Source organism: Entelurus aequoreus, linkage group LG04 (genome assembly GCF_033978785.1).
Source record: "Entelurus aequoreus isolate RoL-2023_Sb linkage group LG04, RoL_Eaeq_v1.1, whole genome shotgun sequence".
Classification (NCBI taxonomy): Eukaryota; Metazoa; Chordata; class Actinopteri; order Syngnathiformes; family Syngnathidae; genus Entelurus; species Entelurus aequoreus.
The window spans coordinates 80977943-81001510 of record NC_084734.1 but is presented as its reverse complement, the minus strand read 5'-3'; the positions used below and the strand labels follow the sequence as shown (position 1 = coordinate 81001510).

Here is a 23568-nt window from a genome sequence, read left to right as displayed (position 1 = left end):
TATTGTGGGTCACGGATTTGTATTTTAAACCACCTCGGATACTATATCCTCTTGAAAATGAGAGTCGAGAACGCGAAATGGACATTCAGTGCCTTTTATCTCCACGACAATACATCGGCGAAACGCTTTAGCTACGAGCTAACGTGATGGCATCGTGCTTTAACTGCATATAGAAACAAAAAAAATAAACCCCTGACTGGAAGGATAGATAGAAAATCAACAATACTATTAAACCGTGGACATGTAAATACACGGTTAATGCTTTCCAGGCTGGCGAAGGTTAACAATGCTGTTGCTAACGACGCCATTGAAGCCTACTTAGCAACCGGACCGCACAGAGCTATGCTAAAAATATTAGCTCTCCACCTACGCCAGCCAGCCTTCATCTGCTCATCAACACCCGTGCTCACCTGCGTTCCAGTGATCGGCGGAAGGACGAAGGACTTCACCCGATGCGTTTGGCGGCCCGGAGACGTAGGAAGTCAAGGTGAGATCGCCGGCTAGCGCGTCTGCTCTCCCTCAAAGTCCTCCTGGTTGTGTTGCTGTAGTCCGCTGCTAATACACCGATCCCACCTACAACTGTCTTCTTTGCAGCCTTCATTGTTCATTAAACAAATTGCAAAAGATGTCCAGAATACTGTGGAATTATGAAATGAAAACAGAGCTTTTTGTATAGGATTCTACGGGGTACCATAACTTCCGTTTAACTGACTACGTCACGCGCATACGTCATCATACCGCGACGTTTCAGCCGGATATTTCCCGGGAAATTTTAAATGTCACTTTATAAGTTAACCCGGCCGTATTGGCATGTGTTGCAATGTTAAGATTTCATCATTGATATATAAACTATCAGACTGCGTGGTCGGTAGTAGTGGCTTTCAGTAGGCCAGAAATTGCCAGAAATAGCCAATTTGCTCAATTTACCTTTAACTCTATGTTATTATTAATAATTAATGATATTAATCTTTGTGGAAACACTGATAATCTTAATGATTTCTCACATTAAATATATATAGAAACAGATAAATATCAATATGCAACACTTTATTTTTATATTTTCTCTAAGTGCACATTTTTCAAATTGAACATTTTCAAATGATCACTTCTAAGACAGTCTTGTGAAATCACAATATCCCATTTTAACTAGCTAGCCACTAACATTTTTTTAACAAATCATGAATTACTTTGCACCATGTTTGTACAAATAATAACTCATGTAAAATAAAATTAAAAAAAATAAAAATTTATGGAACATCATTAGTAATTTTTCCTGATTAAGATTAATTTTAGAATTTTGATGACACGTGCTCACCTGCGTTCCAGCGATCGACGGCGCGACGAAGGACTTCATCCGTGGGTTTGGCGGCAAGCATCGGCTAGGCGTCTGCTAGTCCTTGTTGTGTTGCTGTAAGTATTGTACTTAGCCGCTAAAACACCGATCGATCCCACCTACAACGTTCTTCTTTGCAGCCTCCATTGTTCATTAAACAAATTGCAAAAGATTCACCAACACAGATGTCCAGAATACTGTGGAATTTTGTCGAAGAAAACAAGAGGTTTCTGTATCGGGTTCGACGGGGTCCAACCACTTCCGTGTAATTTTGTGACGTCACGCGCATAAATCATATCCAAAGGAGTTTTTCAACCGGAAGTGTGGCGGAATTTTAAAATTGCACTTTATAAGTTAACCCGGCCGTATTGGCATGTGTTGCAATGTTAAGATTTCATCATTGATATATAAACTATCAGACTGCGTGGTCGGTAGTAGTGGCTTTCAGTAGGCCTTTAAACTTTCCACGTGCGAGATTGAATCTATTTAAAAAAGTTATTTAATAAGAAGCCAAAAAGTGCAAAAACAATAATGTTCGTGTTGGAGGAGTTGTGAATGACTGCTGGGCCACAACATTAGGTACACCTGCAGACTGCAGCACGGATTTCATATTTCAGTCAATCACAACTCCTCCAACACGAACATTATTGTGTGTAATGAAATTTGTCCTCTGCATTTGACCCATCCCCTTGTTCACCCCCTGGGAGGTGAGGGGAGCAGTGGGCAGCAGCGGCGCCGCGCCCGGGAATAATTTTTGGTGATTAAACCCCCAATTGCAACCCTTGATGCTGAGTGCCAAGCAGGGAAGAATGCTGGTATGAGCTTTTAAACACAACCCGTTAACTGCTGCCAATCAAATGGTGAATAAGATACTCTTTAGGGTTCATATGTTTGTAAATCTGACTGGGATGAAGTCAGTGCCTCACCAGCCATGAACCTCACCGCACGTCACTGCTATCTACCTATCTTAAGAGTGTTTTCTGAGGTGGTACTTGGTGAACCACTGCCAACTTATAACAACTGAGTTCAAAATCAACAGTGCAATAGGTGCAAACTTAAATAGACATGACAGGTGTTCTGCGGAAAGATATACAGTATAAGCAGGAAGCAATTACTGTCGTCCAAATTATTGAAAGGAATAAAAGGAATACATGAATAGAAAGTGCTTAATTGAGCCGATTAAACATTCAGTCAATGACTCACTCTTCAATTTCAAATAAAGGCCTGAGTACTCTCTGCTGTATGGTTAACATGCAGACAAAACCCACATTCATAACTCACTTGAATGCTTTGACAACAGCATCGGGCCTGTTGCAAGCTGCCACCAGCACATAGACCGTGTCAGTTGGCATGCCGCACGTGCCGCCATTTTTCATGATATCTGCAGAAGAGAGTGGCTTATGAAATATGAGCGCCATAAAAAAATAAATAAATCCAATTCTATTACCTGCAATCTGCTGAACTGATGTGGCCTTTCGGGCTGGCAGGTGCGGACAGATATGCGCCCCTCCCCCGACCCCGCTCAGTCTTATCAAGGGTCTCCCCAGGGGAAGCTGAGGGGACTGGAAAGTGCTGTTGAAAAGATGAGCCCCGAAACAATAAAAGCTGACGAGGCCGAAGATAATGGTGACTCCTATGTCGTAGCCGAAAGGCAAAACATCGAGGGCGTCCAGCAGGAAGCTGATGATGATGAGCTGGAAGGCGAGCGCATACACGAACCAGGCGACGCTCACAAACAGGGCCGCCGCCGCCACCAGGGCGTTGAACATCAGGAAGGCGATGAGCCCCACGGCCACGTTGAAGCCTCTCGTTTCGCCGTACAGCCCGCCGTACCGAGTCAAGCCCCACACGGTCCACATGACCCCGTAGAGGGTGAAAACGGTGCTCTCGAAGGTTTTCCCCCGGGAGAAGGCGACCGAGCCGCAGAGCAGCTGGAGGACACCGCCGGCGACCACCACCCAGGGGAGCACCAGCACGGACAACACCTGCCTGTCGCCGACCGTTGCCGTGACGGCGAACGTAGCCAGGACACTACAGGCGTGACCTAACACCTCTGCATCGGCATATTTGGAGTAGCCCAGGTGAGGCGCGTGAAGGTCTTTATCGTGGACGCGGAGTGTGAGGCCCCTCGTCTTGTTTACCAACACTTTAAAAATGTCCCGTCCGGTAGGGATCCTTTTGGAGGCGACTATGTTATAAGTGGTTATTAGAAGCACAAATGCAGAGCCGACAAATATGGCCGCCTGGACACCCTGGGTGCCTTCCTGGAAGAAGCCTTGAGGTTGAGCAGCAATGGCTATACAATATGCCACAAATAGTAAGTGGTAGAGTCCCTCCAGCAGGCTTTTCTGACAGCTGAACAGAGTCAGGATGAAGAAAAGCACGGCGAAGACGACCGGGAAGGGAACGGGGGAGAAGGGTCGTATGGAATAGAAGGACAGGAGGGCGCTGTAGCCTTCTGCGAACCTCAGCACCGACATGAAGCCGTAAAAGGCAGCGGAGAGCGGGTCCATGGATCGGTAGAATAGAACGCACAACCCGAGCTGGTACACGCCTGCTGTCCACAGCCAGGGGACGTGGCCGACAAAGAGCCGAGGAACCACACCCAACAGGGGACAGGCTAACACTGAGGCCGCCAACAGGTTCATCGCCACACCCACTGACACTGCGTCAGAACACCAGTGCGTCTCAGACTTCAGCTCGCCTTTTGTCCGCAGGCTAACCCCTGGAAGTTCCACTTTCCCATGCGTAACAGTGGACAACAAACGCCCTGCACCGAAGTAGCCACCCACCAGAGACACCAGAAGGTAGTTGGCAGCTGTGGCAGATTGGCCGAAACCTACCGCGGACAGGCCGGCGATTTGGTGCGCACAAGCCAAGCTGATGCCGATGGCGATGATGAACAAAACCGCCTTTTTAACTAGGAGAGCTACGATGCCTATGATGAACAAAGCCAAGGCGAAGGCGGCCAAGCCGGGGACTAATGAGGATCTTAGATCTTTGGGCTCAAGGACCCCCTGTCCGATCAGGATGTAGACCAGACTGGAGCCGAACCACAAGGCTGAGACTGTCAGACACAGCGAGGAGAAGAGCTGTGAACTGGACAAGCTCCGACAGACACCTGCAAAAAACACCAGCATGACATGAAGTTGAAAGCAACAAACAGTTTTTTTTAGGGCGAGGGGCCAGAATGAAAGCAAACCTGCATAAGCGACGATGGCAGCGATGATGAGGAGCAGAACCCCAAGTGCAGTAGGAGGGATGAGGTCGTTTTGGGGAGTGTTGCCATAGTTGTTTACCAACAGTAGCAGGGACCCTTCAAAAGGCATGATGACACATTTTATTTGGATCAGTAAATTTACATGAATGAGAACATATCTTTCAATAGTTACTGTATATATATGTTTGAATTCCTTTCATGTATTTCGAACACAACAAACCAAAAATACTCTCCATCTACATAAGTCACACAAAATAGCATCAACAATACAACATCGTCGTCTGAAAAAAACAAAAGTAATATCACAACAACACAAACACGAACAAAATAAAGAAACAAAGAAGCAGGAAGAAGCAAAGGCTTGTAACAGGGGTCCCCAAACTTTTGGACTCGGGGGCCGCATTGGGTTAAAACAATTTCCCAGGCTATATATATATATATATATATATATATATATATAAATATATATATATATATATATATATATATATATATATATATATATATATATATATATATATATATATATATATATATATACATATATATATATATATATAGCCTGGGAAATTGTTTTAACCCAATTAATTGGGTTAATTAATTAATTAATATATATATATATATATATATATATATATATATATATATATATATATATATATATATATATATATATATATATATATAATTTGTTGAAAGGACTAGTTGGTACAATCCCTGGGGACTCTGCATGGCAGGGGCGTCCTCCTCCCTGAGCCAGGCTTGCACCTGACCGCATACCTAAGTGAGGCTAGGTGACACTGCTGGGAGGCTTTTCCACCATTGGGACACATCTTCAGTTGTGTGCCCCAGCGTCACGGGGTGTTTCGGCCCGGCTTACCACAAGACACCCTATATATATATATATATATATATATATATATATATATATATATAGCCTGGGAAATTGTTTTAACCCAATGCGGCCCCCGAGTATATATATATATATGTATGTATGTATGTATGTATGTATGTATGTATGTATATATATATATATATATATATATATATATATATATATATATATATATACATAGCCCGACCCGGCCAAATTGTTTATATATATATATATATATATATATATATATATTTATATATTGTTTATATATATATATATATATATATATATATATATATATATATATATATATATATATATATATATATATATATATATATATATATATATATATATATATATATATATATATATATATATATATAGATAGCCCGGTCCCCGGTCAAATTGTTTTAACCCTATATATATATATATATATATATATATATATATATATATATATATATATATATATATATATATATATATATATATATATATATATTAGGGCTGCAACAACTAATCGATTAAATCGATTAAAATCGATTATAAAAATAGTTGCCGATTAATTTAGTCATCGATTCGTTGGATCTATGCTATGCGCAGAGGTTTTTTTTTTAATTTTTTTTTTTAATAAAACCTTTATTTATAAACTGCAACATTTACAAACAGCTGAGAAACAATAATCAAAATAAGTATGGTGCCAGTATGCTTTTTTTCCCAATAAATTACTGGATAGGATAGATATGTAGTTTGTCTCTTTTATCTGATTATTAATCGATTAATCGAAGTAATAATCGACAGATAATCGATTATCAAATTAATCGTTAGTTGCAGCCCTAATATATATATATATATATATATATATATATATATATATATATATATATATATATATATATATATATATATATACAGTCGTGGTCAAAAATTTACATACACTTGTAAATAACATAATGTCATGGCTGTCTAGTTTCCAATAATTTCTACAACTCTTATGAATGTTTTTTGTGACAAACAAGTATGTGCTCCAATCACTCCATCACAAAAAAATAAGAGTTGTAGAAATTATTGGAAACTCAAGACAGCCATGACATTATGTTCTTTACAAGTGTGTATGTAATATATATATATATATATATATATATATATATATATATATATATATATATATATATATATATATATATATATATATATATATATATATATATATATATATATTCCTCGCGCACTAATTAACTGAAAGAGTGTGCACTTGATTATTGATTATCGATGGAAAAATTAATTTTTAGACAATATGATTTGCCTGAGCGGCTAGGAGACACCGAGAGTAACAAGCGGTAGAAAATGGATTAGAAAAGACAGATTAAAAAAAAAAAAAAAAAAAAAAAATTGTTTTGTCTTTTTACTTATTTTTTTTAAACTTGGGACTTCGCGCGAGTCGGACTTTGGACGCTGACGGGCCGGTTACGGCCCGCGGACCGTAGTTTGGGGATTATTTCAAACAGGAAGTGCACTTACTGTGAACATGTAAAAGTTATGGTGTTAATCAGTAAAAGACAAGGAGAAGGAGCAGGAATAAAATATAAGCTTTACTTCCTCCTATTCCTTTTCAGATATGTTAAAATGGGCCAATGTGACCATATGAGGTTCATTGATGTAACTTGTTAAACATGTCTGAAACAAATAGACTATGCCACTATGCCAAAACAATCTGATTCTTCACAAATAATATAATATATAATGACCTAAAACAACACTATTTAGTATATCACAATCACACTCACAATAATAAACCCACTCATGATTTCATCAAATGGAGTTTATATAATACAGTAAATTACAATACATATGTATAATCCTCCTTATTGTACTGTTTTTTATCCTCTTTATAAAATGTTTAATAATGTAAATAGGCCTACTTTTGAGCTTTTACATAAACATTAGAACATGTTGTATTGAATAAAATACACACGATGTAACATATTTTTTTTACACACATAGCAGCATTATTACAACAAAATAAACTTGATATTGACATGATATTACAATGTCATTTTTTATGAAAGTTTTTACATTTTCAACATGAAGTTTACAATGCAGGTTTTCAAGTAGGCTTACTTAATAATAACATTATTAATAATAATATATATATACGTACATATCGTAATTTTCGGAGTATAAGTCGCTCCGGAGTACAAGTTGCACCGGCCGAAAATGCTTAATAAAGAAGGAAAAAAACATATATAAGTCGAACTGGAGTATAAATCACATTTTTGGGGGACATTTATTTGATAAAAGCCAACACCAAGAATATACATTTGAAAGGCAATTTAAAATAAATAAAGAATAGTGAACAACAGGCTGAATAATAAGTGTACGTTATATGAGGCATTAATAACCAACTGAGAACGTGCCTGGTATGTTAACGTAACATATTATGGTGAGAGTCATTCAAATAACTATAACATATAGAACATGCTATACGTTTACCAAACAATCTGTCACTCCTAATCGCTCAATCCCATGAAATCTTATACGTCTAGTCTCTTACGTGAATGAGCTAAATAATATTATTTGATATTTTACGGTAATGTGTTAATCATTTCACACATAAGTCGCACCCCCGGCCAAACTATGAAAAAAACTGCGACTTATAGTCCGAAAAATATGGTACATATATTTTATTCTTCCTTAGAGGCAATGCTTGATTAAAAAAAAATCATAACAGAAAAAAGTATTCGTCATATATCAACATAATGTAAGTGCTTAAAATTAGACAACATATTATATTATCGGCGTGTATTTATGTAAGCATATATAATAATGATAATATTGTTGTCACTTCCAAGCTCCAGGACTATCCATATATGTTTAGCGTTACACCATACCATATTTCATCATGACATTTTGCAACGTGGCTTAGCTCTTTCATCAAATATTTCATTCAAATGTGTACGAATAATTTATTGAGGAAGTCTTACCGCCAGAGATGCCCAGTATGCCCACAGACACATGCAGCGGCGCCATGGCAGCGAGGAGCAATGAAAAGACGCCCAGGGGCCTTTGCGCTTTATTGGCGTGCGTGTGACGTCATCACGCAACACCAGGAAGTGTCAGTTTACCGCGGAACCGGAAAAATGAGGGAATGAATCACTCGAACATCCATCCATCCATTTCTCCCGCTTATTCCCTTCGGGGTCGCGGGGGTCGCTGGAGCCTATCTCAGCTATCAAAATAATACAAGAAGAAAGTGTATGAAAGGTTCAATTGTTGACCTTATAGCCAGCTTTTTATTCCATTTTTTGTATGCAAGCAAGTGACAGTGTGGGGCCAAGAAAATGTGTGTTAAACGTCGCATAAACAATAGCAAACAATTGATTAATAAAATAAATATAAAATAATAATAATAATAATGATACAGGTATTAAATTATTTTTTAAAACAGTGCAAATGTTCAATAAAAACTAGGAACTGTAAGCATGATTTGGCATTTTTTTTGTGTGTGGGTTAATGAATAGTTAGTGAAAAAAAAAAGTGTTCCTTTGAATGAAGTCATCCTTTATAGTGGGAGGAGACTGGAAAGCACATAAAAAGGAGAGCGTAAGTCACAAAGTGTCACATCTCTTCCTGGAGAGCAGAAACACACATTGGGCAGACAGAATACCTGCAGATCTTCTCAAGGTGAGGCCTTTTATGTGTTTTTTTAACTGTTTAGATCAGGGGTCGGCAACCTTTACCACTCAAAGAGCCATTTTGACCAGTTTCACTAATTAAATAAAACAATGGGAGCCGCAAAACTCTTTTGAAATTTAAAATGAAATAACACTGCATACAAAGTTTTGTTTTTGCTTTGTGCTATGTATAACCCAGACACGCGGCCCGCACCACAATATATAAATGGCACTTTGGCGTCTTACTTGCCAGCCCTACCGACGTTTCCGTGAGTCTTACAAGTTCTCATCAAAGATTCCCCCGTGCGTCGGTTGAGGTGGACTAAACGTTGAACTAAACGTTTAATTTTTTTTTTTCAACCATAATAAGAAAAGTGTGAAATAAACTAAACTACGACGTTTTGTCGAAACCCTATTCTATACTGATATTAAAGACCCATAAAGACGATTGTACTCACGTAAAAGAGTCCTTCAATTACATTTCCACATTCCTTGGATACATATGTACATCTCGCCAGAACACGGGTAAACGCCAACTTACCATAGATTGTTTGGCCAGACAAAAGGTCGGCAACCCAAAATGTTGAAAGAGCCAGATTGGACCAAAAATACAAAAAACAAATTTGTCTGGAGCCGCAAAATATTAAAAGCCTTTATAAGTCTTATAATGAAGGCAACACATGATGTAAGTGTCTCTATTAGCTGTTTGAGCATATACTGTACTATCAAAATGACTATGAGTTTCAGAGGCTGAGGCAAATCTTCGTTGACAGAAATTTAGAAATTTAATATTTTTTCTGCACATTACAAGATTGGAAAACATTCGTAAAACGGAGGCTTTTCAGAGGGTGAGATAACTCCTGGAAATTACTGGTTTAGAATGGCCAAAGGTATAGATGTGTGTGTCCAAGTTACTTTCAAGGAAATGGCAGACCGTATGTATGTATGTAATCAACCATAATAAGAAAAGTGTGAAATAAACTAAACTACGACATTTTGTCGAAACCCTATTCTATACTGATATTAAAGACCGATAAATAAAGTGTGTCTAAACTGTTGACTGGTACTGTACAGTAGGAAGGGGGTTCATATGGCGCCTGTGTGCGTTTGTTTGTTTTGAGCAGCACCATGGCAAAGCGTGTAGCTGTTATTCTCTCGGGCTGCGGAGTGTACGATGGCACAGAGATCCACGAGGCCTCCGCCGTCCTCGTTCACCTGAGTCGCGCTGGAGCCAAAGTAAGTACAGTAGTAGTACTCCACTACTATACGTGTAGTTTACTAACGTGCGGGCGCTTCGGAATGATAACCACATTGGCATCCTCCCTCAGGTGCAGATGTTTGCTCCAAATGCAGATCAGATGCACGTTGTCAATCATTCTGAGGGGAAGCCTACAGAGGAGAAGAGAAACATCCTACAGGAGAGCGCCCGTATCGCCAGGGGTGATGTTACAGATCTGGCCAAGCTCGATGGTTCAGCTTTTGATGCTGTCATCATCCCTGGTAGGCTTTAGATTCATATATTATTTATACATTGTATCACTTTTCCAACGTAATACACTACCGTTCAAAAGTTTGGGGTCACCCAAACAATTTTGTGGAATAGCCTTCATTTCTAAGAACAAGAATAGACTGTCGAGTTTCAGATGAAAGTTCTCTTTTTCTGGCCATTTTGAGCGTTTAATTGACCCCACAAATGTGATGCTCCAGAAACTCAATCTGCTCAAAGGAAGGTCAGTTGTGTAGCTTCTGTAACGAGCTAAACTGGTTTCAGATGTGTGAACATGATTGCACAAGGGTTTTCTAATCATCAATTAGCCTTCTGAGCCAATGAGCAAACACATTGTACCATTAGAACACTGGAGTGATAGTTGCTGGAAATGGGCCTCTATACACCTATGTAGATATTGCACCAAAAACTAGACATTTGCAGCTAGAATAGTCATTTACCACATTAGCAATGTATAGAGTGTATTTCTTTCAAGTTAAGACTAGTTTAAAGTTATCTTCATTGAAAAGTACAGTGCTTTTCCTTCAAAAATAAGGACATTTCAATGTGACCCCAAACTTTTGAACGGTAGTGTAGATGCCATATGTCATATATAACAACATAACATTAAAAGGGACCTCTGAGGATTTTTAATCGATATTTAAAACACGTAGTTTAGATAATATATTTTGGATATGGTTTTCTGTAAATGTTGTGTAATTCTTGCTCCACGGCCACATTTATAACCCGTTTTTTGAGTCTATCTGCAAGATATGCGTAGAATGCAAATGAAACCATGCCCCACCCTCTCAAAAAGTATCATAATGTGTCTTTTAAAAATGTACAAGTGCTTAAATATATATTGTTCATATATATTATTTTTCCAGGCACGGTTAAAAATAAACCTGGTAAATGTAGTATTGCACATTAGCATCGATCCAGAGATATATGTCACTAGATGTGACATATGGGCATGGAGCGGTATGGCGTAGTGCAGGGGTCACCAACCTTTTTGAAACCAAGAGCTACTTCTTGGGTACTGATTAATGCGAAGGGCTACCAGTTTGATACACACTTCAATAAATTGCCAGAAATAGCCAATTTGCTCAATTTACCTTTAACTCTATGTTATTATTAATAATTAATGATATTTACACTTAATTGAACGGTTTAAAAGAGGAGAAAACACGAAAAAAATGACAATTAAATTTTGAAACATAGTTTATCTTCAATTTCGACTCTTTAAAATTCAAAATTCAACCGAAAAAAAGAAGAGAAAAACTAGCTAATTCGAATCTTTTTGAAAAAAATTACAAAAATAATTTATGGAACATCATTAGTCATTTTTCCTGATTAAGATTCATTTTAGAATTTTGATGACATGTTTTAAATAGGTTAAAATCCAATCTACACTTTGTTAGAATATATAACAAATTGGACCAAACTAGACAAATCATTATTTGTTCTAGATTTTCCAGAAACATTTTTTTAAAAGAAATTCAATAGACTTTGAAATAAGATTTAAATTTGATTCTACAGATTTTCTAGATTTGCCAGAATATTTTTTTAAAATTTTAATCATAATAAGTTTGAAGAAATATTTCACAAATATTCTTCGTCGAAAAAACAGAAGCTAAAATGAAGAATTCAATTAAAATGTATTTATTATTCTTTACAATAATAATAAAAAAAATTACTTGAACATTGATTTACATTGTCAGGAAAGAAGAGAAATGAATTTAAAAAGTAAAAAGGTATATGTGTTTAAAAATCCTAAAATCATTTTTAAGGTTGTATTTTTTCTCTAAAATTGTCTTTCTGAAAGTTATAAGAAGCAAAGTAAACAAATTAATGAATTTATTTAAACAAGTGAAGACCAAGTCTTTAAAACATTTTCTTGGATTTTCAAATTCAATTTGAGTTTTGTCTCTCTTAGAATTAAAAATGTCAGGCAAAGCGAGACCAGCTTGCTAGTAAATAAATACAATTTAAAAAATAGAGGCTGCTATTTGAGCTATTTTTAGAACAGGCTAGCGGGCTACTCATCTGGTCCTTACGGGCTACCTGGTGCCCGCGGGCACCGCGTTGGTGACCCCTGGCGTAGTGGGTAGAGCGACCGTGCCAGAAGCCTGAGGGTTGCAGATTCGCTCCCCGCCTCTTGACATCCAAATCGCTGCCGTTGTGTCTTTGGGCAGGACACTTCACCCTTGCCCCCGGTGCCGCTCACACTGGTGAATGTATGATGAATGAATGATAGGTGGTGGTCGGAGGGGCCGTAGGCGCAAACTGCCGGCCTCGCTTCCGTCAGTCTACCCCAGGTCAGCTGTGGCTACAAATGTAGCTTACCACCATCAAGTGAATGAAAGATGGGTTCCCACTTCTCTGTGAGCGCTTTGAGTATCTAATAGGGATGTCCGATAATGGCTTTTTGCCGATATCCGATATTCTGATATTGTCCAACTCTTTAATTACCGATACCGATATCAACCGATACAGATATCAACCGATATATACAGTCGTGGAATTAATACATTATTATGCCTAATTTGGACAACCATGTATGGTGAAGATGAGGTACTTTTTAAAAATAATAATAAAATAAGATAACTAAATTAAAAACATTTTCTTGAATAAAAAAGAAAGTAAAACAATATAAAAACAGTTACATAGAAACTAGTAATTAATGAAAATGAGTAAAAATAACTGTTAAAGGTTAGTACTATTAGTGGAGCAGCAGCACGCACAATCATGTGTGCTTACGGACTGTATCCCTTGCAGACTGTATTGATATATATTGATATATAATGTAGGAACCAGAATATTGATAACAGAAAGAAATGGGGGGAGGGAGGTTTTTTGGGTTGGTGCACTAATTGTAAGTGTATCTTGTGTTTTTTATGTTGATTTAATAAAAAAAAAAAATAAAAAAAAAATAATAATAAAAAAACCGATACAGATAATAAAAAAACCGATACCGATCATTTTCGATATTACATTTTAACGCATTTATCGGCCGATAATATCGGCATGCCCAGTATCTAATAATAGAAAAAGCGTGATATAAAATCGAATCCATTATTATTATTAGTATTAAATGTTGCATGTCTGTGTTATTATGCGCATGCCACAATTAGATGAACATAACATTTTATCTTACGTTGTCCTCTTGCTCAGCGCTTTACTAATGTCCAAATAAGTGCATCCACCTCGCTGTGATGTCACAATGTAGCCAGACTGAAAAACCCCGCGAACGGAGGCATCCAAAACTGCATGCAAGCTCATGCCAAATTGCATTAACTTTATGATTTGATGCTTTAGCATTGTTTAACACGAGTATCCGGAATTGCAACAACTATTTTATGTCTGACAAGACGGAAATGAGTCCAAGTCCCCTTTAAGGCACAGCACAAACGTTAGCATAGTAATGTGTGCAAGTGCTAACATGCTACTGCTAACAACCCAAAGTGATAAATGCTTCCATGTTTGTATCTGCTTGACCAGTGCCTCTCCATACACGCAAATGACGCGCTAATACATGGGGGCTGACATTTAGCGTGAAGAGGCGCATGTAAAACGTCAATAAATGAATGACAGGGTGCTTCATATGAAGTCAAATCTATTCCCAGCTCCTTCCTGCTCCAGCACAAATAGCAATATAAGAGAAAATGATCCCATAAGTCAGTCATAGTTAACCCTCTAGTCTTGTAAGACCCATATACTGGGTTTGATTCCCCATGGCATTTGTGGCAGAAGCTTAGCAATTTGTGATTTAATTGTATACATTTTGTTATTTTGCACTACAAAATACGATATTGAACAATTCATTTACCATGAATTTGGTGTAATTGGAAACACGCATCTAGTTAAATTCAGGTTTGAGTCAAATTGTTTCATGCAAATAATGTGTTTTTTTTATAATGGAGTTGGGGGCTCCAAATAAAATTCCGCTGTGACTGACTAAAAACTCCAGGGCTTTATTTTAAGATGTGTAGCGAAGCCTGGTGGATGTATACACTGGCCAAGCTGATCCATAGGTAGGTTAGGTCAGAGGCGGTATCATGTCTACAAGGAAGTTTTTTCCCCCTACAATGGTACTTTTGATCTTTTTCTAACATTTACATGTGTATCTTTATATCTCTGACTTTCAGGTGGATTTGGTGTGGCAAAAAATCTCAGCGATTGGGCAGTCAAAAATAAAAACTTCACCGTCAAACCAGGCGTGGTGAAAATTCTCCAGGACTTCCACAAATCTGGAAAGCCGCTGGGCTTGTGCTGCATCTCCCCGATCCTCGCCGCCAAAATCCTGCCCGGTTGTGAGCTCACAGTGGGCCACGACACAGAAAGCGACAGGTGAGTGATGAGATTATATTTGTCATCGCAACCAATGGGTCCCACATCAACCTTAAGAAAGTCAATGACTTCACCATAAAAGTGGGTGACATTGTTATCACCAGGAAAGATGAGGTCACCTACCTAGGTTCCATTCTAGAGGCTAACCTTTCCTGTGATAAAATGGCAACCAAGGTAATCAGAAAGGTTAACCAACGAGCGAGATTTCTCTACAGAATCTCCTCTCTGGTCAACAAAAGCACCTTGAGGATTCTGGCGGGAACTCTCGTTCAACCCTTTTTCCATTACGCATGCACCTCCTGGTACCCTAGCACCTCCAAAACCCTCAAATCTAAACTCCAAACATCTCAGAACAAGCTAGTCAGGTTACTTCTAGACCTCCACCCCAGATCCCACCTCACCCCTACCCACTTCTCTAAAGTGGGCTGGCCCAAGGTGGAGGACAGAGTTAAACAACTTGCACTGAGCCTAGTCTATAAAATCCGCTACACCTCCCTGATACCGAAGTACATGTCAAACTACTTCCTTAACGTAAATGACCGCCATAACCACAACACCAGGGGGAGCTCCACTAACCACGTTAAACCCAGATTCCATCCAACAAACTCATTCTCTTTCTATGCCACATCAATGTGGAATGCGCTCCCAACAGGTATAAAAGAAAGGGCATCTCTATCCTCCTTCAAAACCGCAATAAAAGTTCACCTCCAGGCAGTTACAACCCTAAACTAACACCCTCCCCGGATTGCTAATAATCAAATGTAAAAAATCAAATGCAGATACTTTTTCTTATGCCTTCTGATCTCTCTCTCTCTCTCTCTCTCTCTCTCTCTCTCTCTCTCTCTCTCTCTCTCTCTCTCTCTCTCTGTCCACTACTTGCTGTCCATATCCTACCCCCCTCCACACCCCTGATTGTAAATAATGTAAATAATTCAATGTGATTATCTTGTGTGATGACTTTATTATGATGATAGTATATATGATAGTATATATCTGTATCATGAATCAATTTAAGTGGACCCCGACTTAAACAAGTTGAAAAACGTATTGGGGGGTTACCATTTAGTGGTCAATTGTACGGAATATGTACTTCACTGTGCAACCTACTAATACAAGTCTCAATCAATCAATTGTGAATGATGCTCACTCTTGTCCCCGCTCAGGTGGCCGCACGCCCAGACAGCCTGCGCCTTGAAGGAGATGGGCTGCAAGCATGTGAACAAAGACGTGGATCAAGCTCATGTTGACGTCAAACATAAACTCGTCACCACACCCGCTTTCATGGGCAACGCTCCCATTCATAAAGTTTTTGATGGAATCGGCGTTATGGTTCAAGAAACTCTTAAACTTGCATAAGGTGTCTGCACATGGTGTATGCCTTTTTGGAGATGGGAAAAAATGTATATGAATAAACATGACGGAAAATCATTGCCTTGTCTGATACTTATGTCGGAACTTATGAACAATGGTGAAGTAATGCAATGGTTGCACAAGGAATGCTATCAATCAAACTGTACTGTATATACATCCTGCAAAGGCTTCTAGTATAGAATACCGTATTTTTCGGACTATAAGTCGCAGTTTTTTTCATAGTTTGGCCGGGGGTGCGACGTATATTCGGGAGCGACTTATGTGTGAAATTATTAACACATTACCGTAAAATATCAAATAATAATATTTAGCTCATTCACGTAAGAGACTAGACGTATAAGATTTCATGGGATTTAGCGATTAGGAGTGACAGATTGTTTGGTAAACGTATAGCATGTTCTATATGTTAGTTATTTGAATGACTCTTACCATAATATGTTACGTTAACATACCAGGCACGTTCTCAGTTGGTTATTTATGCCTCATATAACGTACACTTATTCAGCCTGTTGTTCACTATTCTTTATTTATTTTAAATTGCCTTTCAAATGTCTATTCTTGGTGTTGGCTTTTATCAAATACATTTTCCCAAAAAATGTGACTTATACTCCAGTGCGACTTATTAATGTTTTTTCCTACTTTATTATGCATTTTCGGCCAGTGCGACTTATACTCCGAAAAATACAGTAGTAGCTAAATAGATTGCAATTAACTATCAATATTAATAACTATTTTTCTCTAGAAGAAAATCTGCTGGTTAGTAACACTGAGAAAAGAATAGACCATAACACAAATGTCCATTACAGAGGACACCGGTTTTCAGGAAGACATGCAAACCAGCAGGTAGCGTCAGATAACTTCTACCCAAGCAAGTCTGAGCTTTTCTTCTTGTAACTCACACAAACCAGTCACTTGGATTAATGCAGTCACCATACATACATAGTGGTACCTCGGTTTTGTCATCAATATGTTCCAAAGGAGAACTGGGCAAATATTTTGACTCGGGGGGGTCACATTGAGAGAAAAAATGTGTCTGGGGGGGGAGGGGGGGGCAATGTGTATGTGTGTATAAATTATATATACACATCTAGCTGTAAAAATCTGCTGTACAGTATGTGTGTTTGGGTCCCTTTTTTCAGGAACTCTAATACCAAAAGTCACAATGTCCGATACAGTTCTAAAAACGTTATGACAGATCACCGCAAAAAACGGAATGGAATTTTACAGTTTTTTACTGAATGGGACACCCAAAATGTACATTAAAATAGAGAAAGTGGGATTTACAATATTAACTATGAACAATAAAACACTAAATATTAACAACATATGAACGTCGCTCCTCTTTTACTTATCAGACTAGCTCCTCGATAGTTGTGTACCTTTTACAATCAAGCAAAACTCAACAAAAATGTAACAAACAGCAAAATATGAATGCAAAGGGTAGTAAACACCTACAATATGATATACTATCACGTAAAAATCTGTTTCCGCATCTGTTTCTGACACATGCGTTTTGGGCTGGCTGCTCTGAAAACAAACCCCGCCCACTCTGCTTTGTTCCCCGTCTGCGCTGTTGTGACGTAGATTACCGTAATAACCCGTATAACACTCAAAAGCGTCCGGCTGGCCGCTTTGAAAAACCTAACGGGCCGCGTGTGGCCCGCGGGCCGTATTTTGCCCAGGTCTGTACCGAAGGGTCCGTTGAAAAACCGAATTGTATGAAAACTTGAGCATTTTTTCCCTATAGGAAACAATGTTGATCTAAAACAATACGATCCAGACATTAAAAATGTTAACTCAAAACTAGGGATGTCCGATAATGGCTTTTTGCCGATATCCGATATGCCGATATTGTCCAACTCTTTAATTACCGATACCGATATCAACCGATATATACAGTTGTGGAATTAACACATTATTATGCCTAATTTGGACAACCAGGTATGGTGAAGATAAGGTACTTTTTAAAAAAATGAATCAAATAAAATAAGATGAATAAATTAAAAACATTTTCTTGAATAAAAAAGAAAGTAAAACAATATAAAAACAGTTACATACAAACTAGTAATTAATGAAAATTTGTAAAATTAACTGTTAAAGGTTAGTATTATTAGTGAACCAGCAGCACACACAATCATGTGTGCTTACGGACTGTATCCCTTGCAGACTGTATTGATATATATTGATATATAATGTAGGAACCAGAATATTAATAACAGAAAGAAACAACCCTTTTGTGTGAATGAGTGTGAATGAGTGTAAATGGGGGAGGGAGGTTTTTTGGGTTGGTGCACTAATTGTAAGTGTATCTTGTGTTTTTTATGTGGATTTAATAAAAACAACAAAAAAAACAACAAAAAAAACAAACCCCGATACTGATAAAAAAAAAAAACGATACCGATAATTTCCAATATTACATTTTAACGCATTTATCGGCCGATAATATCGGCAGACCGATATTATCGGACATCTCTTCTTTTCTAAAGAGAATACTTATATTTTTACAAGCAGAAAACAATGCAAAATGCATATAAATGATAAATGGAATGAATAATTGAACATTTAACATAGCTTTCAACTTAATTTAAGATTTGTGATGGCATTAAGTGACTTATTTCCTAAATGTAATAATGTTTTTTCACCTTATCAAAATGCTGGCACTCGTGTTATGTCCAATAATGCAAAGGCAGCGGCTGTGTACCCACACAGCTTTTTTTACATTACAAGGCAGTGTTGCTCTTGACAAAACTACAGAGGACCTCTGGTGTTCTGGTGAAAAAAACAAATAGTAATAATAATAAGAATAATAAGGATGGATTAGATTTATATTGCGTTTTTCTAAATTGGTGCGCCCCGTGCACCTGCCCGTGTGTTTTCTTCCAAGAAATGCGGATATGGAATTGCGTATGGGAGGAATCTTTCACGCGAGTACAATCATTACACGAAAAAATAACTTTTGACATTTTTATGTATTTTGTCATTTAATACAGTGGTCCCCAACCACCGGCCCGCGGACCGGTACCGGGCCGCACAATAATTTAAAAAACAAAAAACAACAAAAAAAGTTTTTTATTTTTTAATTTTTTTATGAAATCAACTTAAAAAACACAATATATACATTATATATCAATATAGATCAATACAGTCTGCAGGGATACAGTCCGTACGCACACATGATTGTATTTATTTATGTAAAAAAAAAAAAAAAAATTTTTTTTTTTTAAATACAGCTGCCACCAGCTGCAATCATTTACCGGCAATCGGCACACTTGCCTGTAAGGAAGGAGCTGCCTACATAATACATCTTTGTATATACTTCCCTCTGGTGTCTGAGCCGTCACCTCCCTTAGTCCAACTACAACAGGGTAACTTAAACAAAACAAACTGAAGGTGTGCGCAGGCAGAAACATTTGTGAGGGAGGGGCAGAGACACAGAGCGAGAGAGCTAGTGAGTGAATTCAGAGAACATACTTGCCAACCTTCCCGTTTTTAGCGGAAGACTCCCAGTATTCAGCGCCTCTCCCGATAACCTCCCGGCAGACAAGAGACAGACAAACATGCCGAAACGTAAAAGCAATTTCACGGAGGATTTGCGAAAAAAGTATTCGTGTTTTCGTACTGGCCGTGACACATGGGAAGCAGAATGCACCGTGTGCAAAGCAGGAACGTACGTATCTTTGGCAAATAAAGGGGCTAACGTTATACAAGCCCATATTGACACTAAAAAGCACAAAACAGCTGTGCAGGGCGAGAGCTCGTCTACTAAATTGACAAGAGTACTTTGTGCAACCTGGAAAAGGAGAAGACGTTGTAAACGCAGCAGAGGGTGTTTTAGCATTCCACACAGTCAAACACCATAACAGGTCGATGGATTGCACCAGTGCTTTGCTGAAAAAAGCATTCCCAGACTCAGCCACGGCAAAAAAGTTTTCAAGTGCACGCACCAAAACAGAGGCGATTGTCAACAGTGTTATAGCGCCCCACAGCATCGGCATTGCGCTAGAGGCGCTCAAAGAAATCAAGTACTGTGGCATCGCTACAGATGGGAGTAACCATGGTGCAGTGAAAGTATTCCCAATCATAATCCAGTATTTTGACTGGAAGAAAGGTGGTGTACAATCAACATTGCTTGAGGTCAAAGACACACCTAATGAGACAGCGGACACCATTGCAAACTTGTTGATTGAAACACTGAGAAAAAATAATTTCTCAGAAAAATGTATAGCATTTACTGGTGACAACTGCAACACAAACTTCGGAGGAATCAAACGTGATGAAGGGGGGAAGAATGTGTATGCAAATTTGAAGAAGCTGCTCCAGAATAAGACGCTGATCGGTGTGGGTTGCCCAGCACACATAATGAACAATTGTGTCCATCATGGTGCAGACACACTTGATATTGAAATTGAGAATATCATGTTCAAAATCTACCAGTACTTCCACATTTACACTGTGCGCACTGAGAGTTTGAAGGAGTACTGTGACTTTGTAGATGTTGAATACAGAAAGCTCCTTTCCCACAGCAAGACACGATGGCTGTCATTATTCCCTGGAATCGAGAGGCTGCTGCAGATGTTTCCAGCATTAAAGGGATATTTTATGTCACAGGAAAAAACACCTGTAATGATCAAGAGGTTTTTTGAAAATTAATTCAGTGAAATTTACCTCTGGCACATGCATTCACTCATGTGTGTGTTCCACTCACCCATTAAAGAAATGGAAAAGGAAAATAATTCCATTGTTGAAGTGCGTAACACAGGGGTCACCAACGCGGTGCCCGCGGGCACCAGGTAGCCCGTAAGGACCAGATGAGTAGCCCGCCGGCCTGTTCTAAAAATAGCTCAAATAGCAGCACTTACCAGTGAGCTGCATCTATTTTTTTAAATTGCATTTATTTACTAGCAAGCTGGTCTTGCTTTGCCTGACATTTTTAATTCTAAGAGAGACAAAACTCAAATAGAATTAAAAAATCCACGAAAATATTTTGAAGACTTGGTCTTCACTTGTTTAAATAAATTCATTATTTTTTTTACTTTGCTTCTTATAACTTCCAGAAAGACAATTTTAGAGAAAAAATACAACCTTAAAAATTATTTTAGGATTTTTAAACACATATACCTTTTTACCTTTTAAATTCCTTCCCCTTCTTTCCTGACAATTTAAATCAATGTTAAAGTAAAAATTTTTTTGTGTGTGTGTAAAGAATAATAAATACATTTAAATTTAATTCTTCATTTTAGCTTCTGTTTTTTCGACTGAGAATATTTGTGAAATATTTCTTCAAAAAAAAATTATTCTGGCAAATCTAGAAAATCTGTAGAATCAAATTAAAATCTTATTTCAAAGTCTTTTGAATTGCTTTTAAAATTTTGGTTCTGGAAAATCTAGAAGAAATAATGATTTGTCTTTGTTAGAAATATAGTTTGGTCCAATTTGTTATATATTCTAACAAAGTGTAGATTGGATTTTAACCTATTTAAAACATGTCATCGAAATTCTAAAATTAATCTTAATCAGGAAAAATGACTAATGATGTTCCATAAATTCTTTTTTAAAGTTTTTCTCTTCTTTTTTTCGTTTGAATTTTGAATTTTAAAGAGTCGAAATTGAAGATGAACTATGTTTCAAAATTTAATTGTCATTTTTTTCGTGTTTTCTCCTCTTTTAAACCGTTCAATTAAGTTTAAATATCATTAATTATTAATAATAACATAGAGTTAAAGGTAACTTTTTAACAAATTGGCTATTTCTGGCATTTTATTTAAGTGTGTATCAAACTGGTAGCCCTTCGCATTAATCAGTACCCAAGAAGTAGCTCTTGGTTTCAAAAAGGTTGGTGACCCCTGGCGTAACATCTTGCAGAGAGTCCACACAACACTTGAGGAACGGCAGAGAAACAACTTCATGTCCCTGAAAGTTAAGGGACTCCTGGCACAGAAGCGCACAGATGGGCATGGAAAAGAATGTGAACAGTTCTATGCTGATGTGCAGGGTCTCTACAGTGCATGCCTGCAGTATCTCCAGAAGTGGATGACACCCATGGAAGAATTCACCCCATTCATGTGGATGGATCTGAGTCAGACACCTAGTTGGAATGATGTGGAAGCCTGCATCAAGTACCTTGGAGAAAAGGGGGTGCCAATTGATGATGCCAAGTGTTTTGATCAGGTCACCAATCTCAAGAAATTCACTGAGAGTAGCAACAGTGCTGGAGAGTTCAATGGCCTGCAAGTGCACCAGAAGTGGTGCACATATTTTGAGAAGGCTAAAAGCATTGCATGTTACTCAGAGCTGCTGAAGATTGCACAGTTTGTCTTTGCCCTTCCTTCTCACAATGCAAATGTTGAGAGGGTTTTCTCACTGATGCAGAGCCAGTGGACCAAGGAAAAGAGCAGGTTGTCTGTTGAGTCATTGAAAGGGCTTCTATTTGTACAATACAACTTCAAAGAAACATCCTGCACGGACTTCCATGCTTATTTGATGAGCAAACCGGAAACTGCTGGGGAAAATAAGCTCTTCAGCTAAATATCATCATCATCGGCAGTCACTCGTAGTCGAGTATGACTGTCCTCAGAATGGATGGATTCCCATTCGGGAGGACGCCTGCACGTGACGTCTTTTAGCGTGGGGAGACTGATGCGCCTGCAGCCACCACACGGTCCTTGGCAGAGAGGGGCCTTGATCCAGTGGCATGGATCCATGACGACTGGAGACCACTCTCTGTTGCAGCCTTCATCCGCCTTCAGTGCCCTTGTGACATGCAGTGTCATCCTCCGCCACTTCCACCGTTGAGGTCTTTGAAATGCTATTCAACCCATAGCTGGGACCCTGAGGAGGTACTACCACCCCGGGTCAGAGTGGACCTGGGAGCAATGATGACTGAGGGGTAACTCCACCTTCCCCAAAACTCCAGAACTCCCGAACTGAAGCCTCATCACCGGATGCAGTTTTGAGTCATACCCATATGCATGGGCAAACAAGGAAGGCCAGGGAGACGAGGATGAAGACCCGGGAGATGAGGAGGAAAAACCAAGGAGATAAGGCCAAGACGACTAAATAAGAAGAAACGCAATACACTACTTCTCCTTTTTTTTGTTTTAAATGTTGACTCTGCATTATTTTTTTTACAGAAGCCTAAAATAATTGGCTCAGAAATGCTACCTCTGTTTTGGTTGTTTTAACTGATTTGTGAAATACTCTTCCCCTATGGTGTATTCTCTGAAAACATCTGTTTTTGTTTCAAATGTTTTGAGG

The 23568-nt window shown here is 38.4% G+C and overlaps 2 protein-coding genes across 3 annotated transcripts in view; one reads left to right on the top strand and one right to left on the bottom strand.

The window, feature by feature from the left end:
- Window positions 1-8534, bottom strand: part of si:ch211-153b23.4 (uncharacterized protein LOC335392 homolog) — a 14034-nt gene extending 5500 nt beyond the window's left edge. Inside the window, exons 1-4 of the mRNA XM_062043786.1 lie at window positions 8418-8534; window positions 4536-4649; window positions 2781-4454; window positions 2615-2714 (exon numbers count right to left, since the gene is read on the bottom strand). Of these exons, the coding sequence (XP_061899770.1) occupies window positions 2615-2714; window positions 2781-4454; window positions 4536-4649; window positions 8418-8463 (1934 nt within the window). The 5' untranslated portion in view covers window positions 8464-8534. The remainder of the gene's footprint in view (window positions 1-2614; window positions 2715-2780; window positions 4455-4535; window positions 4650-8417) is intronic.
- Window positions 8535-8558: 24 nt separating this feature from the next.
- On the top strand, window positions 8559-16358 carry si:ch211-153b23.5 (uncharacterized protein LOC321177 homolog). 2 transcript variants are annotated; one of them, XM_062043785.1, is made up of 6 exons: window positions 8672-8688; window positions 9002-9117; window positions 10232-10343; window positions 10436-10607; window positions 14742-14943; window positions 16107-16358. In XM_062043785.1, exons 3-6 carry the CDS (start codon window positions 10236-10238, stop codon window positions 16297-16299), a joined length of 675 nt encoding a protein of 224 aa, XP_061899769.1. In that variant the 5' UTR covers window positions 8672-8688; window positions 9002-9117; window positions 10232-10235; the 3' UTR covers window positions 16300-16358. The 2 variants fall into 2 exon arrangements, with proteins under 2 accessions (XP_061899768.1, XP_061899769.1); XM_062043784.1 differs by having other exon boundaries at window positions 8559-9117.
- Window positions 16359-23568: the final 7210 nt, after the last annotated feature.